At 35.7% G+C, this 24,155-nt stretch overlaps 2 protein-coding genes across 2 annotated transcripts; one reads left to right on the top strand and one right to left on the bottom strand.

Moving 5' to 3' along the window:
* Nucleotides 1-271: 271 nt before the first annotated feature.
* On the bottom strand, nucleotides 272-1,090 carry LOC145630690 (ATP sulfurylase 1, chloroplastic-like). Its single transcript, XM_081682889.1, has 3 exons — nucleotides 816-1,090; nucleotides 642-728; nucleotides 272-539 (listed from the first exon to the last, which is right to left on the bottom strand). Exons 1-3 carry the CDS (start codon nucleotides 1,014-1,016, stop codon nucleotides 384-386), a joined length of 444 nt encoding a protein of 147 aa, XP_081539015.1. The 5' UTR covers nucleotides 1,017-1,090; the 3' UTR covers nucleotides 272-383.
* An 11,176-nt stretch (nucleotides 1,091-12,266) lies between these two features.
* On the top strand, nucleotides 12,267-14,534 carry LOC145632840 (uncharacterized). The gene has a single exon (XM_081685172.1). It carries the CDS (start codon nucleotides 12,267-12,269, stop codon nucleotides 14,532-14,534), a length of 2,268 nt encoding a protein of 755 aa, XP_081541298.1.
* Nucleotides 14,535-24,155: the final 9,621 nt, after the last annotated feature.

Genomic DNA, 24,155 nt, shown 5'->3' on the forward strand with positions numbered 1-24,155 from the left:
CCAACATCAACACTTTAGGTGGACACAAGATACCCGTTCAGGTAAGCAAAGACCCTAAGTTTTCGAACAATCCAGCATACAATGTGAGATCACCACAGTTCATTCATTATTCATTCCAATTTGTTACAATGATGGTTTGCCAAAGCCTTTGAATTAGAACGGAGAATTATGCATATTCCCCCAGAAATGCTTCCACGAACTTAGGGTAGGGGAGCAAATACTCAGGACCCTACGTAACCTGGTACCAAACAGTGAGTTTTGACCAGAGAACTCCAGAAATAGAAATATGTACAAAGTTTTCGAGACAAATATTCGTAGGAAATAGGAATTCATAGCAATTTCACACAAACGATAGAAGTTTCAAATGAGACTAAAAAAACTCATCAAACAGCTACAGCAGCAGCAGCAGTGGCGGCTAGAGGAATCTTGTCATTGTCAGAAGAAGCAACACTGTCGTAGTATTCCACCAAAACCTTCCATCCACCAGGGCACATAAATCCATTAGGGGGATTTTCTTTGTTCTTGGCCAGAGTTCGCATCTGCAATAGGACAAACTTGATCAATTTATAATGTTTTACAAGCTAAAACAATGGCATAACTATCGATGCCCTGTTAGAATTGTAGATGTGACAATCGATTACCTTGGTGCCTGATATGAACTGAAAATCTTGAGGCCTTGATGGATCGAAGAATGCCATTTTGCCTTGAGTCTTGTCATAAGCAGCAACCTGATGTTTTAGGAAACAGTGATTAATACCTCATTTAAACATGCAACAGACCAAAAAGAATCATAATTCAAAGCTAAAATTTTGAACCTTGAATGGAAGGATGTTGAGTCGCTCGAGTCCAGGAGCCATGCTAAGCACCTTCTTCCCATGGTCAGCATCATATAAATCTCTTTTCTCAACAGGATGACCCATGCCAGCAGGGTCACGGCCAACAATGTAAAAATTGGCACCAGCATTAATACGAGCCTTTGCATGCCATTGTACCTCAGTTGGACCAGCATAGTGCATAGGAGAAGGAAATATCGAAACAACAGTCGTTTCTGGATCTAACACCCCATCTTCAAGTACCTAATATATGTCACATTTAAAACAGTTAGGGATGCCATGCATTTAATCTGGGATTATTATTCTTTAAATTATCTGAATATCCTGAAGAAAAGGGGATCATCCAAATCTACTAACGTCCAAACAATAACGAAGCATGGCAAAACAGTTCAATGAAGTGCTATCTATATTTGTGAAAAAACTTGTCAGAATCCTCACTTTCCCCCTCAAGTTGACTACTTACGCTTTGTTTGGATAGCAAAGAAGGAAGGAAAAGAAGGGGAGGAAAAATGGAGGAAGGGAAGGGGAAAGAAAGGGAGGGGGAGGTGAGCTCCATTTTCCCTCCAGATCTCTCCAATTTTGGAGAGATTATGGTTATTATAGAGAAAGGGAAAATGGATCTCTCCTTCTCCTTCTCCTTCCTTCCCCTAATCTTTTACCTAAACAAGAGATTTTATCCCCCTCCATTTCTCTTCTCTTCTTTTCCTTCCATTTCTTCCTATCCAAACAAAGTGTTAATGAAATAAAGTACTACCTACTCATAAAAAAAATTGTCACATCATCCAAAACCTAATGTTAAAGATAAATCCTCAGTTAATTATGCCTTTCACGCCTTGGTTTTAGTATAGAATTTTGGGTTAAGTATGGACTTCTTGGAGTGCTTAAAGGAAGGAATAGTGAAAGAATGGGGAGGCTAGTGTTTAGGCTCTAAAGAGGGAGAAGAGAATAAATTTGTGATAAAGATTGTTGATGATTGAAAAAGAGGTGATATGACCTCTATTTATAGGGAAAAAAGAGGGTCGAGATATCGTTGGAAAGATCTTGAAGTCTACTTTCTAACCCAATTGTAATCAGATTAAAATATTTTATAGAATAAAATATATGGCCGAAATAGTGAGACGGTATCAGTTTTGGATAGAGTTTGACATTTTATTCATATCTTTTCCGTTATAGCTCGGAATTGATATTATAATATATCATTGGAAAGATAATTTCAAGGGCTATCCTACCATATGAAATTTGGATAAAAAATATGAGGAACAAAAAATAATATATGTCTATCTTTGAATGTCTTTCAATTCGAATAGAATTAGGAATTTCAAGAAAAGGAGTTTTATTCAATTTCAAACCCTTTAATCTTATCCTTTCAAAAAGGATAATTAGGATCTTTTAGAAACTTATAGAAGTTTCTAATTAATCCTATTTGGTTTAGTAATTGGATCAAATAATTTGGACCCTCCGCATGATCATTGGGTCGTAGGTAAGGTGGGCTTAGGTTTGGTTTGGGCTCAATTTAATATTTTGGCCATAACTTATTCGTTATAACTAGGATTTGGGCTTATAATCACTAGTAGAAAAATTGCATTTGGCACCCCCCATATGGCACCGGTTCAGCCCAAACCGGTGCCAAAAACCGGCCCAAAATTGGGCGGGATTTTAAACAAAGGGAAAAGGCACCGGTTCTGACCAAACCGGTGCCAAAAATACAAAGGGCACCGGTTTGAACCGGTGCCACTGAACCGGTCCAAGGTTTTTAGGAAAAACCGGAAATTTTAAACCCTAAAACCCTTATAAGGATCTCCTTATCTCTCCTCCTTCTCTCCGCCTCCATTCCCCCATTTCATCTCCTCTACTTCTCTCTCCTCCTTCTCTCTCCTCTCTCTCTCTTCGTTCTTCTTTCATCTCCTTCGATCTCCTCTCTCTATTCGTTCTTCTTTAATTAGTCTTTCAACTCCCTTCGATCTCCTCTCATATATATGCAGCAACCAAAGCTCGAGGACAGCCGATCTCCTCTCATTAGCGCAACAACAACCGCCGCCACCACCACAATGTTCGAGCACCACCATCGGCATCAACATCAACAACAATTTCTGGGATTTTTTTTCAAGTTCTGGCTTTTTTTTTTCGATTTTAATTATTTTTGTTTTCGATTCACCAATTTTGGTTTTGTTTTCGATTCACCAATTTTGGTTTTTGATTTTGGTTTTGGTTTTTGATTTTGATTTTCGATTTTGGTTTTTATTTTGGATTTCGTTTTTAGGTTTCGATTTTAATTTTCCTTTTATTTTGGATTTTGGTTTTTTTTCCTATTTGTTTTTCGTATTTTTTTTTTCCGATTTTAATTTTATTTTTTTCGAATTTTTGGTTTCTTTTTTTCGATTTCAATTTTGGTTTTTTTTTTGGTTTTTGATTTTGATTTTGGTTTTCGATTTTGGTTTTTATTTTGGATTTCGTTTATAGGGTTTCGATTTTAATTTTCCTTTTACTTTGGATTTTGGTTTTTTTTCCTATTTTTTTTCGTATTTGTTTTTTTTTTTCCGATTTTGTTTTTTTTTCGAATTTTTGGTTTCTTTTTTCGATTTTAATTTTGGTTTTTTTTTTTCGTTTTTGATAATTTTTTATATTTCAATTTCAATTTCTGTTTTATATTTTATATTTTGATAATTTTGGTTTTTTTTTTTTCGTTTTTGATAATTTTTTATATTTCGATTTCAATTTCTGTTTTATATTTTATATTTTGATAATTTTGGTTTTTTTTTCATTTTTGATAATTTTTCAATTTTTTGATAATTTTTATATATTCTTAAGCTTATTTTTACCAATTGATTTTTTTTTTTTTTGTTTTAATTAGTGTGTACAGATTATGCAAGAATATTGATATGTTCATGTTGTAATTTTTTTTATGATTTATAAAGTAATTTTTTTTTATTTATTTATAATGTTAGTTGTAATTGATCTATATTGTAATTTTGGATTTCATTATGTATTGTAAATTTTGGATTATATATATTGAAACCAATTCAATTTTTGTTGTGAATTGTTTTTTTTTTTTTTTTCAGTTGATTTTATTGGTAAGTGAAAAAAAACCAAAAAAAAAAAAAAAAAAAGGACATTTTTGGCACCGGTTAACCGGTGCCAAAAGGAGGATCAATATTTTTTTTTTAGTATTTTTGGCACCGGTTAACCGGTGCCAAAACCTGTTTATGGCACCGGTTTTGAACCGGTGCCAAATAAGGGGGTATTTGGCACCCCCCACATAGGCACGGGTTCAAACCGGTGCCTTAGGCCGGGTTTGAACCGGTGCCAAATGCGTTTTTTCTACTAGTGAATATATCGTTGGAAAGCTCTTATAAAGCCCTATCCAACTATTCAATCTTTGGACCCAGATTATGGACTAAAATAAACTGGATTAAACATTTTTATAAAAAGAACACGAAATGAATGATTTTAAAGGACACGAAATGAATTATTTAGGGTTTAAAAGCACGAAAAGAGAAAAATAAGTTATGGCTTGGGGAAATGGGCTAGAATTTGGGTTGTTTTATGAAATGGAAATATGGATTTAAGCACTCTAAGATTAAATACTCAACTCGACCAATAATGGCGGTGAAAGGCTGTTCATCATCGGGTTTGGTTTTAGGGAGACAATTTTAGGTGTCTACAGAAGCCCCCACTTTGACTGAGTTTGTAGAAATGTCAGTTTCGAAAACGATAGTCAAAGTAGTCGATAGGGACGGAGAATGATTTAAGACGTTCTGCGATCCTAAATCACTCTGTATACGCCGATACCTGCAAAAAATGTTAATTCCACAGATAAAAGAGTAAAGGGATAGAACGCTTATCTGACACTAGTGTATCGGTGACAAATGAGTTTGGTATTTTCCTATGCTTGAAGGAATCCACCGAATGAAGTTTGTTTAAATGCTTTCCATGCTTGAGGAAAGCCGACAGATGAGTTTGGTAGCTTTCTAAGCCTGAAGAAACCTACCGGATGACACTTTCCATGCTTGAGGAAAGTCAACATAGGATTTTGGCGTTTTTCTGTGCTTAAAGAAATCCACCGATAATGCTTTTCATGCTTGAGGAAAGCCGACAAAGGAATTTGGCGATTTTCTATACTTGAAGAAATCCACCGGATAATACTTTCCATGCTTGAGGAAAGTCGACAAATGATGAGATTGCAAGTCTCTGTGTATCGAGAACCTTGCGTCATGAAATGATGGTGGTTCGAATGTCCCCAAACGTGGGCTGTAGATGGTTCGCTTTTCCCAGGACGTGGGCTGTAGTTGGTTCGCTTGTCCCCGAACGTGGGCTGTAGATGGTCCGCTTGTCCCCGGGCGTGGGATGTAAATGGTTCGCTTGTCCCCGGACGTGGGCTATAGATGGTCCGCTTGTCCCCGAACGTGGGCTATAGATGGTTCGCTTGTCCCCGGACATGGGCTGTAGATGGTCCGCTTGTCCCCGGACATGGGCTGTAGATGAAACATGCAAAAATAAATTTGCCAATGGACTCGTATATATTGTGATTGACTTGACCACTGACTTGACCAAGTTTGACTTGATGTGACATGACATGTGATGACTTGTGACTGTGTGTGTGTATATGTGTGTGTGCAGACACAAGCAAACGAAGATGCAAAAGCAAAAATTTTCCGTCAATTTTTGTCAGGAGACGAGTGGAAGGTACTGACTTTCTCCCGAAAAAGAAAGACGTGAAAAATGAAGTTTTGTTTTCCAACTTCCCTCGATAAAATTTTTTAAAAAGTATTTGAACTTCCCCAAAAGAAAATAAAAAGGGAAGAAGTTTTGAACTCCCTCCTTAAGCAAGACGAAATGAATCATATGGATTGAATTGCTTGTCTTGAAAATAATGTATGCATGATGAATGTTCTTAGGCCAGGAGGCTAAGGAAAATTACATCATGTGACACGATAGATGAATTAACTTAGGTCATGGAGCTAAGCATCATATATGGTGTAAAGAAACGATCTTAAACGTCACTTAAGTCTGGAAGCTAAGCACGTATTTAGATGAAGTGATTATTGAGTATTACATAATGAATGTTGCTTAGTTCAAGAAGCTAAGCACGATATGCTCAGGTTAGGAAGCTAAGCAACTATACAATGTTTCTTCTAATGAATGTTGTCTTTAAATATGATGAAACATGCACAGTGTTGAAACAAGATTTCATGATAAGGGCTCTTAAAGGGAAGGATTATTGATATGGATATGGATATGGATATGGATATGGATATGGATGTGTGAGTGAAGTGTGTGAATGTGATACTAAGGCTGGCTGCAAGGGTTATGGTGATGGAAAGATATGTGAGAAGAGTCAAAGATGATGACTCTTTAGGCTGGGTAGGCTAAATGATGTGGGTTCAAGCCCCCAAGTCTAGCTCTAAATGGGTTGGGGTAAGCATTGGATATTCTTTGACTCGATCATGCATGGATATGAATATGAATGTGGTCGCACCTCGATGTGAGGTTGCCTACGTATCCGTTAGGAATCAGGCCGAACGTAGCTCTAATCGAACTTTGCACAAGTGTATGTACACCTCAAAGAGGTCTTTCAAGGGTTGTAATATGGTTAAGTTGATGGTTTAAAGAAGAAAAGGGTACAAGGCTCAAGACCCGAGAGAATCCCCAAGATGTGTAATTGTGAATTTAAAATTTTTGAATTTTGCAAGTTTATTTTCTTATATTTTTTTTATTTGAATTCCTTTTTTTTTTTTTATCAATGTAGGAAATCTCATATCATGCGGTCCATCATTCACTTAGCATTCATGTTTCTCAGGCACGGTACCAAGCACTCGATGAGAGAAGCAATTTGAGACGTGTTCATATCGAAGACATTGGAACACTTGCCTTTAGACTTTTTTTTTTTTTTTGACATTTATTTTTTTTGGAACTTGCTTATAAATTACACACCTTCCCATCCCAAGGTTAAGTGAATGTGGGTTGAAGAAATGAAGGCCAAACGTTATACGAGGCTCAAAATTATTGATGAAGAAATGAATATGTGATTGAATGGTTAATGGAGAATGAATGGGTTGCAAAGGTTCCTCGGATCATTGGTATACCTTGTGTTCAGTTCGGCAATTTTTTATTTTTTTTATTTTTTTTTTCTTTTTTTGCGCATGACATGATCGAATGCAAAGGAAAGAAATGGTCATTTATGGAACATGGCATATAGACATAAGGATAAGGAGAACCTATGCCAGACTTATTAGGGGAAAGAGTTTAAAACAAAAGAAAAAGAAAACATGAATTCTTGGTGAGAAGCTTGCATCGTGCTTTGTCTTCATGGCTATTTATGAGTTACTTCTTGCCGCCTGCTGAGTAAAAAAGTTTCTTGTTGTTGATGCTTTGATTGGAAGGAAAGAAGGAAGGAGTGACGTTCCCCTTATTCTTCCAACTATTGCTTAGTGATTTTAGACTCAAGTATTGTGTAAGGAAGAACTCACTTAATGCATTCACTCAATACTCGGATTGAAAAGGAAGAGTGTATGAAACAATTTTGAAAACTGATGGGAAATACTCCACTCATTCCTATTACGACGGAAAGCGATGCATGCATGGTCCTAGTATACGATCATAAACAATATAGTGCATTACTCGAAGACAAAGTGTGTGCAACGACTCAACATGTGTGATTAGGTGAGTTTATTAAGACTCGTGGTATGATCGCATGGCTAGACATGAGGATGTTGTGAAAAACAAAAGACCCAATCACCAAATAGTATGGAAGACTAAAAGACAAACTAACTTGATTAATTTTATCCAATTTTAATGTTCATGCTATTTACTAGGTGAAAACGGTCCATTGGCAATCGTTAGTCATAAGATCAACCACAATCAAAGACAAAGAACACATGTTAAGGTTAGCACAAAAAATCAATCATAAGAAACTAGGAAGAGGACTAGAATTCTAGAAGAGTTAAGGCTCATGGGTATAAAAAAAATAAAATAAAAATAAAAATCTATAATCCTATGTTATAAGAGTTGACACGGATTAAAGGACCGGGTAAGACTAGCTTGACACGATTTTTTTTTTTAAAAAAAAAAAAAACAAAAAATAAAAAAAGTAACGCTAAAAAGACATCTAAACTGGACACGCTGTAGTATATCGGTTATAAATTTTGATCTGTGACTCTGATTTGGACGAAACCAACTCTAAATCAAAGAGAAATCTCGGGGCTATAGATCCATAGGTGGCACAACACGTAACTCTTTCTAGAACTCCGGCTATGACCAAAACAAGTTGACTCTTGTGCAGTATACGGGAATAAAAATCCAAGTTGACTCAAATTTAAAAAAAAAATCTATGACTCGACTCTAAAAAAAAAAGAAAAGGTTTGATTAAAAAATAGTTAATAAAAAAATGCACACAAAAGCATATAGTCACGCATGATGCAATGAAGTTCGCAACCTAAAGTCAAGTTCTATGTTCGACTATGGTCAAGCTTTTGGGTGTCAAAGGGTACCATGATTAAGAGTTTGGACGCGTTAGCAAGGCAGCCTCCCTTGAGGGTGTATGCCAACGGGCGGCTCCGCGAGTTCTTGATGAAATCGAACTCGAATCCATGGTTTGGGTGGAATCAAAAACTCGGATGAATCCTTATTGCCATGAGCGTTTTCGGGTTGATAGAGCATAAATCCCCCGGGCTAGCCACATACGTAGAACACGTACTATTGTGGCAAAATAGGTAACCTAAAAAATTCATATGCATATGTGACAATGCCAATTAAATCGGAGGAATACAATTCAAGAATCTTTCAAGTCTCATCCACTCATCTTAATTAAATACCGATCACTCAAATCGATAAATAACCAAGAATCCTCCCAGTAGAGTCGCCAAATTGTAGGCGTCGTTCGAAATGCGCCTACGTTAAGCATGTTGTGAATATTCTTGACACTCTTAGGAAGTGGCAATTGACATAATACGATTAGGGACAAATAAAGTAGGGAGCCGCCAACAAGTTTTTAAGGAACTTGTAAACCGTTCACGGATCATAAAAAGGCAACCACGAATAAGGGACAACAAAGGCAACAACGATTGACCCGTGAAGGTTACACCCCATTCATAATCCATGAGATTACTAACTCCATATGGTTCGGAACCACAAAAGGAGGATCGGGGATGATGGTACGAAGTGAGTCATGGAGTCACATTCGCCTGTATTGGCCTCTACTCGATTCTTATAGTGAAAAATGATTCCTGCGATCTCAAAGGCATACAAACAAAATATTCAATTTGCTCCAAACTATTATTAGGCTAAATTGGTTGAATATTAATGAACACATAATTCTAAAATATCGTGGTCACTTGAATTAATAACAAGATTAAAAAGGAACCTAAACCGGTTGTCCAAATTATCTTATTAGACGTGATTTTCAATTACATATTCCCTTTAAACATGCAATATGGTGATCATAATAACAATAGAATAAACATTAATATTGGTAGAAATTCAACAATAATAGCGTTAGTCAAATCAAATGTAAAATAACCTAATCATGATGCTAGCAATATTAAAATAAAATAAGAGTAATTAAATTAATTAATTACTCACATTCCGCGCGTTCCTTTAAATTGCTACATCATGAATAAACTGTTAGTAACTTCAATAAAAATATAAAGTAAATGGAAATTAAATTAAATAAATTTAGAGTTGATTTGGTCCAAACCCTCAGTTAATTATACCTTTCACTCCTTGGTTTAAGTATAGAATTTCGAGTTAAGTATGGACTCCTTGGAGTGCTTAAAGGAAGGAATAGTGAAAGAATGGGGAGGCTAGTGTTTAGGCTCTAAAGAGGGAGAAGAGAATAAATTTGTGATCAAGATTGTTGATGATTGAAAAAGGGGTGATATGACCTCTATTTATAGGGAAAAAAGAGGGTCGAAGAATCAAGAAAAGATCGAGTTCGAATCGGATTAAAACTCTCACTAGTGGAAAAAATCTTATATGTAACAAGCTATTCGTAACGGACATATGATTTTCCGTTACAGTTAAGTTATTCATAACGGGCAAATTCAATGTCCGTTACAAAAAAGTTGTGAATTGGGTAGGAAAAGGGTTATTCGTAACGGACAAATTGGTGCCCGTTACGAATAAGTTGTTATTCGTAACGGACAGATTGATGCCCGTTACGAATAAGTTTTTATTTGTAACAGGCATTATTCTGCCCGTTACGATTAACTAACTAATCGTAACCAACAAATATTGCCCGTTACAAATAGAAAAGTCAACAGAATTTTGACCTTGTTATTTGTAACTAACATTGGGTGTCCGTTACGAATAAGGTTTTAAAGTAAGCCCTAAATTTTTACTTTCCCCTTTCTCACTCCCTCTGTCAAAAAATTTCCTCTTTCTCTCTCCAATATTGAAGCAGCTCCCGCACGCAAGGTCATCGTCCTCACCTCCCTCAACTCCATTGAAGGAGCTCCAAGCTCAGTTCAATCTTTTGCTCCTTTCATTCTCACTCTTCTCCTCCATTGAAGCGCACTTTGAGTTCTCCATTATTGAAGCGCACTCCGAGTTCTCCATTATTGAAGCGCACTCCGAGTTCTCCATTGAAGGGCTTTTTGAGTTCTCCATTGAAGCGCTGTCTGAGTTCTCCATTGAAGCGCTCATAGTTCTCCATTAAAGCGTACTCTTTCTCTCTCCTCCCCCAATTTCGTAACCCTTGTTTCAGTTTGCTTAATTGCAATTACTTAATTATAGGTTTTTTTTTCCCCAAATTAATTGATTGATTTTACTATTGAAGTTCTCCATTGAAGCGCTCATAGTTTTGGGTTTTATTATGTTTTAGTTTAAAAGCCTTTGAATTTTGAGCTAAGTATGAATTAATTGCTAATTATTTTGTTTATTCAAATGATTTTAGATTAGGAATGTAATGTAGATTCACTAGATTAGCATATCATAATACATCTTCATGCAAATGTGTTAGAAACATGAACCTCGTAGTAAAAAAAAAAAAAACATAGGATTAACATGCATATAAAAGAAATAGTGCTTATTTTTAAGTGTTAGATATAAAGATTACACTTTTGGTGGCTTTAGACATTGGAATACAAAAGCTAAAAACCACCATTTACAACTCCAATTTCCTTTCAGCTAACTGCGAGTCACTTAAATGCATCACGATGCACATTCGACTCTTCACAAGATGCCTCCTCCAACATTTCCATAAATCCTTTGTAAGAAGTATCATTTGAGACAGGGAAGTTTAGACCATTTGTTGATGCAGCTTCAAACCTCGTCCACAGCTCCTTCTTTAACGTGTTTTCACCTGGACGCTTGCCTCTGTAAATTGTGCTTTCAGACCCCTTTCACAAAGGAGTGCTTTCTACTATTGCAAAGTTGCTCCTTGTGTTCCCTGCAATCGATACATCTTAATCTCAGATGGTGTCTATAACGAGTTTAGGACAAGTATCAGAACCGAATTAAAATACTATACCTTTTAAGCAAAAATTCTTGTTTTCTTCATCTTGATTATGAGAATTAGTTCTGCTTTCCTTGGGATCAAGACATAATTTCTGATTGAAAAGTAGTAGCTACTTCTTGCAAGCTAGCATGATCCTTTGGTTGTTTTTTATCAAGTGGTTCCAGCAATGTAGTTTTATATGGAAGGTTGGCTTATTTGACTAGTACAATACAACTGGCAAAATTAGTATAGATTTAAGTTTGCTTGTAGCTCAAGTAGTCAACCTATGGAAACTTACTTCTATTTAATTTGATATTTTGATTTTGGTGGGAAATGGGAGTGAATTGAATCTGGTGTTTCAGGAGCAGCTCGGTCCTTAGCTCCCTCAACTCCATTAAAGCAGCTTCGTCCTCATTTCAAGATGGTGATTTGATTCGGCTTAAATCTGACAATTTGGTATGAGTAATTAATTGTTTTGTAGCTTGTTTTTTTTGTTTAATTAGTACATTGCATTGAGAGTTTCTTTCTTATGATTTTTGATTGATTTTCTTCCAATTTTCTGCCAATTCAAATGTGTTAATATTTGTTATGCATTATATTTTCATATGCCTAGATACCCGTTCAAGATTTACTCATTAGGAGTAAATCTTGAATAGTCCCCGTTTGGGACTGTTCTTGGAATTGTATTCTCACTTAGGATGTAAATGGTTGCTTGTTTTTCGGAAGTAAAGGTAATTTTGTGTTAGCATTCCCTAATGTGTTCTCGGAGTACATATGTAACTAAGAAATTAATTACATCGTGTACTTTGAGAACCATAGGGAAATGCTGCCGAAATTTCCTTAGGGCCGAAAAATGGTCAACCATTTGCTAGTGAGAATACACTTCCAAGGATGGGTTAGGTTGGAGCGATAAGGACCTTTGGAATCAAGCATTTGGAATGTGTTGATATGTGATGTTGAATATAATTTGTTTCTTGGGTTTTAATCATACATTTTTAGAAATGGACCGTCGTTGGATGTATAGTGGTTCTCGAACCACACCTGAATACTTAGCCGGGGTCAAAGAGTTCTGTAGAATCGCAGTGCAACACCAAAGGAGTACACTCGTTGAACAAAGGCTAACCAAAGCAAGACCTATTTTCTGCCCTTGTCGTGATTGTAACAATGTGAAGAGGTGGGAAGACATTAAGAAAATAGAGGACCATTTGATTATTCGTGGGTTTATGCCAGACTACAGTATTTGGTATTGGCATGGTGAAAAATTTCCTCCCGCGGATAATTCTTCTATTAACGACAATGAAGCTGATGAGAGAGAGCCGAATGGTTTTGATGATAATGAAGTGGGTTTTAATGATGATGTTGAGGAAGACAGGATAAAAGAGATGATAGACGGGTTAGGCGATCATGTTAATGAAGATTCTCGTATATATGAGAATGTGTCGAAAGCAGCTGAGACACCGTTGTATCCTGGTTGTTCTAAGTATTCCAAGCTTTCTGGTATTTTAACTTTATATAACTTGAAAGCAAAGAGCGGGTGGACCAACACTAGTTTCACTTTGTTGTTGGAAACTCTCTCTGATATGTTTCCAGAAGGAAATGACATTCCTAAGTCGACTTACTATGCGAAGAAGTTGATGTGTCCATTGGGTTTAGAGTACACCAAGATCCATGCATGTCCTAATGATTGTGTGCTATATCGAAAGGAGAATACAAAATTGGATGCTTGCCCAAAGTGTGGTGTGTCACGATACAAGCGAGAGGGCTTAAATAAGGATCCCTTGAAGTGGCCACCAGCTAAGGTAGTATGGTATCTTCCTATAATACCAAGGTTGAAGCGCCTGTTCTCAATTAAGGATGAAGCAAAGAAGTTGGTTTGGCATGAAAATGAGAGGAAGAAGGATGGGTTGATCAGACACCCAGCTGATTCGTTGCAATGGAAACACATTGACAAGACATTTCCAGAATTCGGGAAGGAGCCGAGGAACATAAGACTGGCATTAAGTACGGATGGGATGAATCCATTTAGCACTCTTAGTAGTCAACATAGTACATGGCCTGTTCTTCTGTCAATATACAATCTACCTCCTTGGTTGTGCATGAAGCGCAAGTACATCATGTTATCACTTCTAATCCCAGGTCCTAAACAACCTGGCCATGAGATAGATGTTTATTTGGAGCCCCTTATTGACGATTTGAAACTGTTGTGGGATGAAGGTGTTGTGACATTTGATGCTCTTTCGGGTACAAATTTCAGATTAAGAGCCATGGTGTTTTGTACTATTAATAACTTTCCTGCATATGGAAATTTGTCAGGGTACAAAGTCAGAGGACAAAAACCATGCCCTATTTGTGAGGATGACATGCAAATTACACGCTTGAAGCATTGGGGGAAGAATGTGTACATGCATACCAGACGATCACTTCGTCGAAATCACCCATACAGGAAGATGAGACAACAATTCGACGGGCATGTTGAGAAGGGAGTGAGTCGTGAGCCATTGACAGGAATTGAAGTGTATGAGAAAATTAAAAATGTTAAGACAATCTTCGGTAAGATGCACAGAGAGATACCGAATAAGGGTGTGTTGTGGAAAAAAGTGTCTAAGTTGTGGGATCTGCCTTATTGGAAGCACTTGTCGGTTCGACATTGTCTTGATGTTATGCACATTGAAAAAAATGTTTGTGAGGCACTAATTGGGACTTTGTTGAATATCAAAGGAAAGACAAAGGATGGTGTTAATGTGCGTAGAGACATGAAGGAAGCCAAAATTCGACCTAAGTTATGGGCTGAGGAAAATGAAGCAACGAAAAAAGCATTTTTGCCCTATGCGTGTTATACATTGTCTAGAGAAGAAAAAAGGATCTTTTGTGAGTGTTTGAAAGGAATCAAGGTGCCGATAGAGTATTCGTCGAACTTAAGGCGTTTTGTTTCTACTACTGATAAGAAAGTTGTTGGTATGAAGTCCCATGATTGTCATGTGATGATGCAAGTGTTCATGCCAATTGCACTCCGAGGCCTTTTGCCAAAACATGTTAGGCATGCTATTGTGAAGCTTTGCTTGTTTTTCAATGCAATTTGCAGTAAGGTGATAGATCCAAAAACACTCGACGATATGGAATATGATATTGTTGAAACATTATGCAAATTCGAGATGTATTTTCCTCCTTCCTTTTTTGACATAATGACTCACCTTGTTATGCACTTGCCTTGTGAGATAAAGGAGTGTGGTCCTGTATTTATGCGTTGGATGTACCCTTATGAGAGGTAAATGGGTACTTTGGCAGATAAGGCAAAGAACAGAGCAAATCCTGAAGGGAGCATCGTGAAAGGGTTCATAGCAGAGGAAGCAGGGAACTATTGTTCAGTGTTTTTAGCTAAGGCTAAAGAAATTGGGATTCCGACTTCTCGTCACGAGGGAAGACTTCAAGGAAAGGGTACAGTAGGTCGGAAATTGGTTAAACCTCCACTTGATCGATATAAGAAAGCCCACCGATTTGTGCTACAAAACCTATCTGCAGTTCATCCATATATTGAAAAACATCTTCGTGAGTTGAAAATTCACAATCCCAAGATCAGCTCCTATGCGTTGATGCAGGAGCATAATCGCCACTTTGTTGAGTGGTTTGAAGGCCAAGTGAAGCTTGAATTGAGTAGAGATGAGAATGTTTCTGAAACAATCAAGTGGCTTTCACGAGGTCCACAACCACTTGTGTGTACTTATGAGGGTTACGATATCAATGGATTTACTTTTGCCACTTGTCGTCAAGATGAAAAAAGTGTGCAACAAAATAGTGGTGTTGTCGTGGTTGCATCTTCTACTGAATACTCAAGTTCTAGGGATACAAGGCCAGTTGAAGCTACACAGGCATATTACGGTGTCATTCAAGAAATCTGGGAGTTGGATTATGTTGATTTCACAATTCCTTTATTTCGTTGCACATGGGCTGATAACCGTCGTGGTATGAAAACCGATGAGTTATTTGGATTCACCTTGGTTGACTCTAGTCGTTATACTGATGGTGAAGAGCCTTTTGTATTAGCCTCACAATCGAAACAAGTATTCTACATCAAGGATAATATAGATCCGCAATGGCGTGTTGTAGTTGAAGGCAAGAGAAAAATTGTGGGTGTGGAAGATGTTGTGGATGAAGAAGAGTATGACCAATTTGATGACATCTCGCCTATAACAATGGGAGTGCAACCTCTACAAGAAGGGGAAGATATTGTTGGTGATGTAGAGTATGATCGTGAGGAAGGGTTAGTGGTTCCTATACCTACAACCAAGGTTTGTGTTATTGTATTCCTATAACAATAGTATTTTTTTTGCAATTAATATTGAATTTATTAAATTGGTATATATCTAAATCATTAATTTCTTTATTGTATAGTATTTACATTAATATGATTTTATTGTTATGATTTTGATTCTATTCTTGTTAATTTCATTCTTTGTGTAGGTGTAGGCATACTACAATGGAAGAAAACAGAGATGATCATGATGGACAGGAACAATCTGGTGACATGGATGCCTCCACTTCCCAAGTAAAATCTTCTACAAAAAAGGGACGAGGCCCGTCCAAATCAGTCCAAACAATTACACCCATGTTCCTCGAATTTGATGAGTTTGACATGCCTATTGGAAAGTGGGAATCTGCTTATGGGAAGCAAATTGGTAATTGTGCTCAAAGAGTTAACATTAATGTGAAGGGATATCCGAAGTATGATAAAGTTCAAAAGCAAAACTTGTGGGAGGAGAGTAAGGTAATTACGATATAAATATGGTTTATTGCTCTAAATTTAACGATACTTATAATTAATTATGAATATTAACATTCTCTAATTTTGTAGCGGAAGTTCCACATTGATGATCCCAAGGGTAGTAAAGAGAAGAAGTTCCACGAAGCTGTTGGTGCTAGATTTAGGAAGCACAAGTCTTGGTTAGTTTCACGATTCATTACTAAGGAAACTGCACCTCCGCCTGACTCACCAAGTGCAAACATTAAGCCCTGGGAGCTTTATGAAGGTTACATCACAGAAGAGCAATGGAAAGAGTTTGAGACATATTGCAATACAGATGAATTTAAGGTGTGTAAGATATTATGAAAGTATTTTTCACATATATACTTTATTTCAACTACAATACTACTTACAATATCTTTCCATTTTGTAACAGGCTCTGAGTGAAAAAGGCAAGGAAAATGCAAAGAATAATAAGCATCGCCACCATCTAGGCTCCAAGAGTTATGAGAGGGCTCGAGTTGATTGGAGTAAGACCAATAGAATTACAGCAGAATCTTCAACCTCAAGCACCACAGAGTCCACAACAAGCTATGTAATGAGTGAAAAGCTTAAAAATCGGTCTCTTTATTGGATTTTGGCCCGTCAAACTCGTAATGCAGATGGATCGTGGGCTATAGACCCGAAGAATGCCGAAACCCAGCAAATAGCCAATGCTATTGTAAGTGTTGTTCTAAGTAACCAAGTATAGTTTTTTTTTTCAGTTACTTGTTTATACTTTTGAGCTGATAAGTGATCAGGCCTTTTCTGTTTATTGCTCATTTCCTGCATTGTTTAATGGGAGGCCTTTTCTGTTTATTGCTCATTTCCTGCTTCCTGCGTTGTTTAATGGGATTTGCTAAAATTGAGGCCTTTTCCAATCAGTTCTAATCAGTCCTGATCAGTTCTGATCAGTTCTGAAATTACAATTCTGATCAGTTCCGATCAGTTCTGAAATTACAGTTCTGATCAGTTCCGATCAGTTCTGAAATTTCAGTTCCGATCATTTCTGAAATTTCAGTTCTGATCCGTTCTGATTAGTTCCGATCAGTTCTGAAACTTCAGTTCTGATCAATTCTGAAACTTCAGTTCTGATCAGTTCTGATCAGTTCTGAAATTTCAGTTATGATCAGTTCTGAACAGTTCCGACCAGTTCTGAAATTTCAGTTCTGATCACTTCCGATCAGTTCTGGAATTTCAGTTCCGATGACTTTCGATCAATTCTGAAATTTCAGTTCCGATCAGTTCTGAAATTTCAGTTCTGATCAGTTTCGATCACTGAAATTTCAGTTCCGATCAGTTCTGAAATTTCAGTTCCGATCAATTCCGATCAGTTCTGAAATTTCAGTTCTGATCAGTATTTAGAGTGTTCCACCTATGAACAAAATTCATGAAGGGTAGTGCTCCACTAGCAATTTTTTTTTTCTTCACAATTCTGGAAGATGCGCTGCAGTAATACAATGTGCTATTAATTAATAGTGGTTTAAGTGACTAAGAAATTTGTAAATATGTATTACATTCAGCACCAACGAATAATTGGTAGAGCCAAATATTGAGGCACTCCATATTGCATGTGGGCAGGTTCATGACCAGGTGTTTGTGTAATTTAGTTGCTATAAGTTGTTTCCTAGTACCGTCACGAGATTAAAATTAAATTTGATCTTATATTTCTGCCTTCAAATTTTGTTTTTGGAAATGTTAAGGTGTGTATGGTTATGGCTTTCATGTGCGCTGCACTGCTATTATATGGCTATATAAGGATCTCATCAATTATATATAAAAAATGTTCTTCTTTGTATCATTTATATACTAGATGGTGGGAGTATCATTTTTTTACCAAAATCTTCTTTGTACATGCACAAAAGGAAGACTAAGATGTAGATGGAATTATATTTTGAAGTTGAGTTGAATTACTTAAATAGGATTTGCTGAACTAGTTGATAAATAAAGATTATAGCTTTAGGGAGAAGTTCTGCAGCTTTAAAATTGTTGTCTCTTTTAGTTCTGCAATTATTACCTTGTCTTCAAGTTGATTAATATTATCCATTATGCACTATTGTTTGTCTCAATTCCAATCAGTTCTGAAATTTCAGTTCCGATCAGTTTTGAAATTTCAGTTCTGATCAGTTCTGAAATTTCAGTTCCGATCAGTTCTGAAATTTCAGTTCTGATCACTTTCGATCAGTTCTGAAATTTCAGTTCCGATGACTTTCGATCAGTTCTGAAATTTCAGTTCCGATCAGTTCTAAAATTTCAATTCTGATCAGTTCCGATCACTGAAATTTCAGTTCCGATCAATTCCGATCAGTTCTGAAATTTCAGTTCCGATCAGTTCTGAAATTTCAGTTCTGATCAGTTCTGAAATTTCAGTTCTGATCAGTTTTGAGATTTTAGTTTCATCCTAAATTAGGTGTGTTTTGATTTTGGTTGATGTACATTCAACCTACTGTTTTGATATCTTTTTTTTTTCAATTCAGGTTCTGCCATATCTTATATATGTTTTTTTTTAATAGTTGGAAAACTTGCAAAAGAATGATGAAGGAAACAATTCAAGTGATGTTATTGGTATGGATGCCCTCGACAAGGCTTTAGGAAAAAGGGATCACCGCGGGCATGTAAAAGCACTAGGAAGGTGTGGGGTTGGAGTTAGTCACACACAAGTATTTGGGAAGGGATACAAAAAGGGTAAATCATCCGGCCAAGGTGGATGCTCATTAGAAGAGTTAGAATCAATGAAAGCTACCCTAACTCAAGAATTTGAGGCGAGGCTAGAAGAAAAGGTTGAAGAGAAGCTTCAAGAGAAGATCGAAGAGATGTTGGAACAACGGGTGGCAATGGAGGTGAAAGCTTATCTCGCCAATTTACTACCACAGATGACCGGTGACGTGGAGGCATTTCAAGGAATGCAAGTGATGACGAACATGGAGGCAAAACAAAGCCCTCGTGTAATAGAGGTATATGTCTTTAACTAATACTAAAGATATGACTTTACATGGTTAACATGTATAATATTGATCGAGTTTTTTGTAATATGTAGGTAGCCACTAAATGTCGCCTAGCATTGAAAGATGAGTACAATCAAAATTTAGTGGTTGTGGCAGATGGAACGGTATATCCTGTTACCGGTGAAGTTACGCACAACCTGAAGATGTTACCTGATCATTACAGGGTTAGTGTGGACAACCCTTATCCCGACTGTGCCCTCCTCGATATACCGGTACCGTCTCCCGATGGTGTGACTAAGTTGGGAAAAGCCAAGTCTTCCTTTGTACTATGGCCTATAGACATGGTATTTTTTTAAGAAGAGGTATATTCTCCTACTATTAACATTAAATCCCATCATTTTTGTATACTTTATCTAGACTAATATTCACCTATTTGTAAAGGTTTCACCATCGCCCAAAAAGAAGCATAGATCTCGCCAAAGCAAAGAAGGGGACAATAGTTGTGGTGTGAAATCAAGGCAATCTACCATCAAACCCACAAAATTCCTACCACTTGAAGATAAAATTGTCGATACTTTTGGCGAGGGGTGTGAGTTGTTGTATTGGTTAATGAATTCTGATGATGCAAAGTATGATACAACATCGGTACTTTTAAAGGCCTCAATGTTTAATTTTGATAGCGACAAACAGATTTGGGTAACCGCTACCGATGTACGTGAATTTCTAAGAGGATCGTGGGCTAATGTTTCGTTGATTCATGTTTATATCATGTAGGTTACTTAATCTTCCTTTACTTTGGTTCTTATATTCACTATAATAATATTTTTAATGCTATAATGCTGAATTTTTTGTTTTCTATGTCTTTATCATGTAGGTATTTAGTAGACAACTTCATCGACCTTTTCAACAGGACTGAGATCACATTCTTTTGTCCTCAACTCATTTCTGAATCTTCAATTGAGAATGATTACCTTGAAACTTATACATATGTGAAGAATACATTTTTGCATGAAGTAAGAAATACGGGTAAACGTTGCAAATTCATCGTGGCTCCATATGTCGCAAGGTTCGAAATATGTTTTTTATATTGCCACTAAACTTAATCATATAAATGATATGTTTTTCACCAATTTTCCAGTACTCTAACTTGTGTTTTTCTCTTAAATGATGTAGTGGTCATTGGGTTCTTGTGGTGGTCGATCTACAATTAGGTTTAGCTTATGAGTTTGACTCTATGAAGCTACCTAAAGAAAATCCCCGAAAATTGAAAATTGCCGAGATTATGATGACGTGAGCCACAACCTTGAAATTATGCCCTAGTTTCTATATCATTTTTGTATGTGGTGTTGTAGATTATTTTGTTCTAAGTGTTAGAATATATATTATTTTTATAGGGCTTATAAAGTATATCGGGCGAATCTCACAGGGAGTGAATTGAAATCACAAAGGCAAAAATTGAAATTCATACAAATGGAGGTAAATACACTACTCACCCCATATTGTTATACATTGTTCACTTTGAAAACAAAATTTTTAACTTTTTGTTATATATACTACTGTGCTCAACAACAAGGAGGCATTGAATGTGGCTACTACATTATGAGATACATGTATGAGATTGTTACTTCTCACTTGGAGTGCAAAGGTGTCTTAGAAGAGGTTAGTAGTTTTTTTTTTGCAAATTTTGAAACCTTTTTAGCTCTATACGCTCCCAAGAGTAAGATAATGGTCAATTGTTATTGATTTCAATTCATAAAAACCAAAATATAAGGTAATTAAGGATGTTTAGTGTTATATTGTGTTAATTTGAACCAATACATGAAAGATAGGAAAGGTAGAAGTCCCTTAGGCAATTTTCAAGCCTTTTTGGCTCTATACGCTCCTAAAAGTGAGTAAATGGTCAATTTTCATTGATTTCAATTCATAGAAACCAAAATATAAGGTAATTAAGGATGTTATGTGTTATATTGTGTTAATTTGAACAAATACTTGAAAGATGGGAAAGGTAGAAGTCCCTTAGACAATTTTGAAGCGTTTTTGGCTCTATAAGCTCCCAAGAGTGAGATAATGGTCAATTTTCATTGATTTCAATTCATAAAAACCAAAATATAAGGTAATTAAGGATGTTTAGTATTATATTGTGTTAATTTGAACCAATACATGAAAGATGGGAAAGGTAGAAGTCCCTTAGGCAATTTTGAAGCCTTTTTGGCTCTATACGCTCCTAGAAGTGAGTAAATGGTTACTTTTCATTGATTTCAATTCATAGAAACCAAAATATAAGGTAATTAAGGATTTTTAGTATTATATTGTGTTAATTTGAACAAATACTTGAAAGATGGGAAAGGTAGAAGTCCCTTAGACAATTTTAAAGCGTTTTTGGCTCTATAAGCTCCCAAGAGTGAGATAATGGTCAATTTTCATTGATTTCAATTCATAAAAACCAAAATATAAGGTAATTAAGGATGTTTAGTATTATATTGTGTTAATTTGAACCAATACATGAAAGATGGGAAAGGTAGAAGTCCCTTAGGCAATTTTGAAGCCTTTTTGGCTCTATACGCTCCTAGAAGTGAGTAAATGGTTACTTTTCATTGATTTCAATTCATAGAAACCAAAATATAAGGTAATTAAGGATTTTTAGTATTATATTGTGTTAATTTGAACAAATACTTGAAAGATGGGAAAGGTAGAAGTCCCTTAGACAATTTTGAAGCGTTTTTGGCTCTATAAGCTCCCAAGAGTGAGATAATGGTCAATTTTCATTGATTTCAATTCATAAAAACAAAAATATAAGGTAATTAAGGATTTTTAGTATTATATTGTGTTAATTTGAACCAATACATGAAAGATGGGAAAGGTAGAAGTCCCTTAGGCAATTTTGAAGCCTTTTTGGCTCTATACGCTCCTAGAAGTGAGTAAATGGTCAATTTTCATTGATTTCAATTCATAGAAACCAAAATATAAGGTAATTAAGAATGTTTAGTATTATATTGTGTTAATTTGAACAAATACTTGAAAGATGGGAAAGGTAGAAGGCCCTTAGGCAATTTTGAAGCGTTTTGGGCTCTATACGCTCCCAAGAGTGAGATAGTGGTCAATTATCATTGATTTCAATTCATAGAAACCAAAAAATAAGATAATTAAGGATGTTATGTGTTACATTGTGTTAATTTGAACCAATACTTGAAAGATGGGAAATATAGAAGTCCTTTAGCACAATTTTGAAGCCTTTTTGGCTCTATACGCTCCCAAAAGTGAGTAAATGTTAACTTTTTATTGATTTCAACTCATAGAAATCAAAATATAAGTCAATTAAGGATGTTATGTGTTTTGTTTCTATATTATGAGTTTTATTTCTATAATTTGGTTCATCACATTTATTCTAATGATTGTTTTTATTATGGATTGTTTTTATTTTGTAACCACTTTCATATGTTTTTTTTTTCAATAGGATTTTTGTCCAAGGACCGCCCCGTATGATGTTGACGAGTTGAATGTGGTTCGAGAACAATGGGCGCAATACTTTAGAAGTAAATATTTATTGAATGCTTAACTATTAGCTTAGGTAGAACAGCGTAATATTTTTAGTGTTGTTGTATATGTTGGATAAATTTATACAAGTTTTTATTTGTAATGTGTTACTACTTCAGTTTTTATATTACGTCGTATTAATTTTTACGAAAGATTGTTCGGTATAATTGCTTTTTACAGGAACAGGTATATTATAACAGGTTTTAATTAATATATATTAATTATATATAAATACATGCTGTCGAAATTAAATAAAATGAAAATTTAATTTAATAATTATTTGTAACGGGCAGCAAAATTGTCAGTTACAAATAACCAGTTATTCGTAACGGGCACTTTTGTTGCCCGTTACAAATAAGTGTTAAATTATATACAATAAAACTCTATTCGTAACGGACATTTAAGATGTCAGTTACGAATAATCACTTATTCGTAACGGGCGGTTTATGTGCCCGTTACGAATAAGGACTTATTTTAATACAAAAAAAATTTATTCGTAACTGACATTTCAGATGTCCGTTACGAATAACCCCTTATTCGTAACTAACATTTAAAATGTCAGTTACGAATAATGGGTTATTCGTAACGGACATCTGAAATGTCAGTTACGAATAATGAGTTATTCGTAACGGACATTTCAAATGTTTGTTACGAATAACAATGGCCATTCGTAATGGCCGCATACGTAACGGACGCTGCCCGTTACGGATGGCCCTTTTTGCCCGTTACGGATGAGGATTTTTCCACTAGTGTCTTGCGATAGACAGCAGTTTTTGCGGTTTTTGTTTTTATCATATCTTTTGAACCAGTAATTGGAATGAGATGAATAAGATATAGTTGGAAAGATCTTGAAGTCTACTTTCTAACCCAATTAGAACCAGATTAAAATATTTTATAGAATAAAAGATATGGCCAAAATAGTGAGACGGTTTCAGTTTTGGATAGAGTTTGACATTTTATTCATATCTTTTTCGTTATAGCTCGGAATTGATATTATAATCAACCATTTGGAAAGATAATTTCAAGGGCTCTCCAACCATATAAAATTTTGATAAAAAATATGAGGAACGAAAAATAATATCTGTCTATCTTTGAATGTCTTTCAATTCGAATAGAATTAGGAATTTCAAAAAAAGGAGTTTTATTCAATTTCAAACCCTTTAATCTTATCTTTTCACAAACGATAATTAGGATCTTTTAGAAACTTATAGAAGTTTCTAATTAATCCTATTTGGTTTAGGAATTGGATCAAATAATTTGGACCCTCCACATGATCATTGGGTCGTAAATAAGGTGGGCTTAGGTTTGGTTTGGGCTCAATTTAATATTTTGGCCATAACTTATTCGTTATAACTCGGATTTGGGCTTATAATATATCGTTGGAAAGCTCTTTTAAATCCCTATCCAACTATTCAATCATTGGACCTAGATTATGGACCAAAATAAACTTGATTAAATGTTTTTATAAAAAGGACACGAAATGAATGATTTTAAAGGACACGAAATGAATTATTTTGGGTTTAATGGCACGAAAAGAGGAAAATAAGTTATGGTTTTGGGAAATGGGCTAGAAGTTGGGTTGTTTTATGAAATGGAAATATGAATTTAAGCACTCCAAGATTAAATACTCAACC

This window comes from Chenopodium album, chromosome 5 (genome assembly GCF_948465745.1).
Source record: "Chenopodium album chromosome 5, dcCheAlbu1.1, whole genome shotgun sequence".
In the NCBI taxonomy this organism is placed as follows: domain Eukaryota; kingdom Viridiplantae; phylum Streptophyta; class Magnoliopsida; order Caryophyllales; family Amaranthaceae; genus Chenopodium; species Chenopodium album.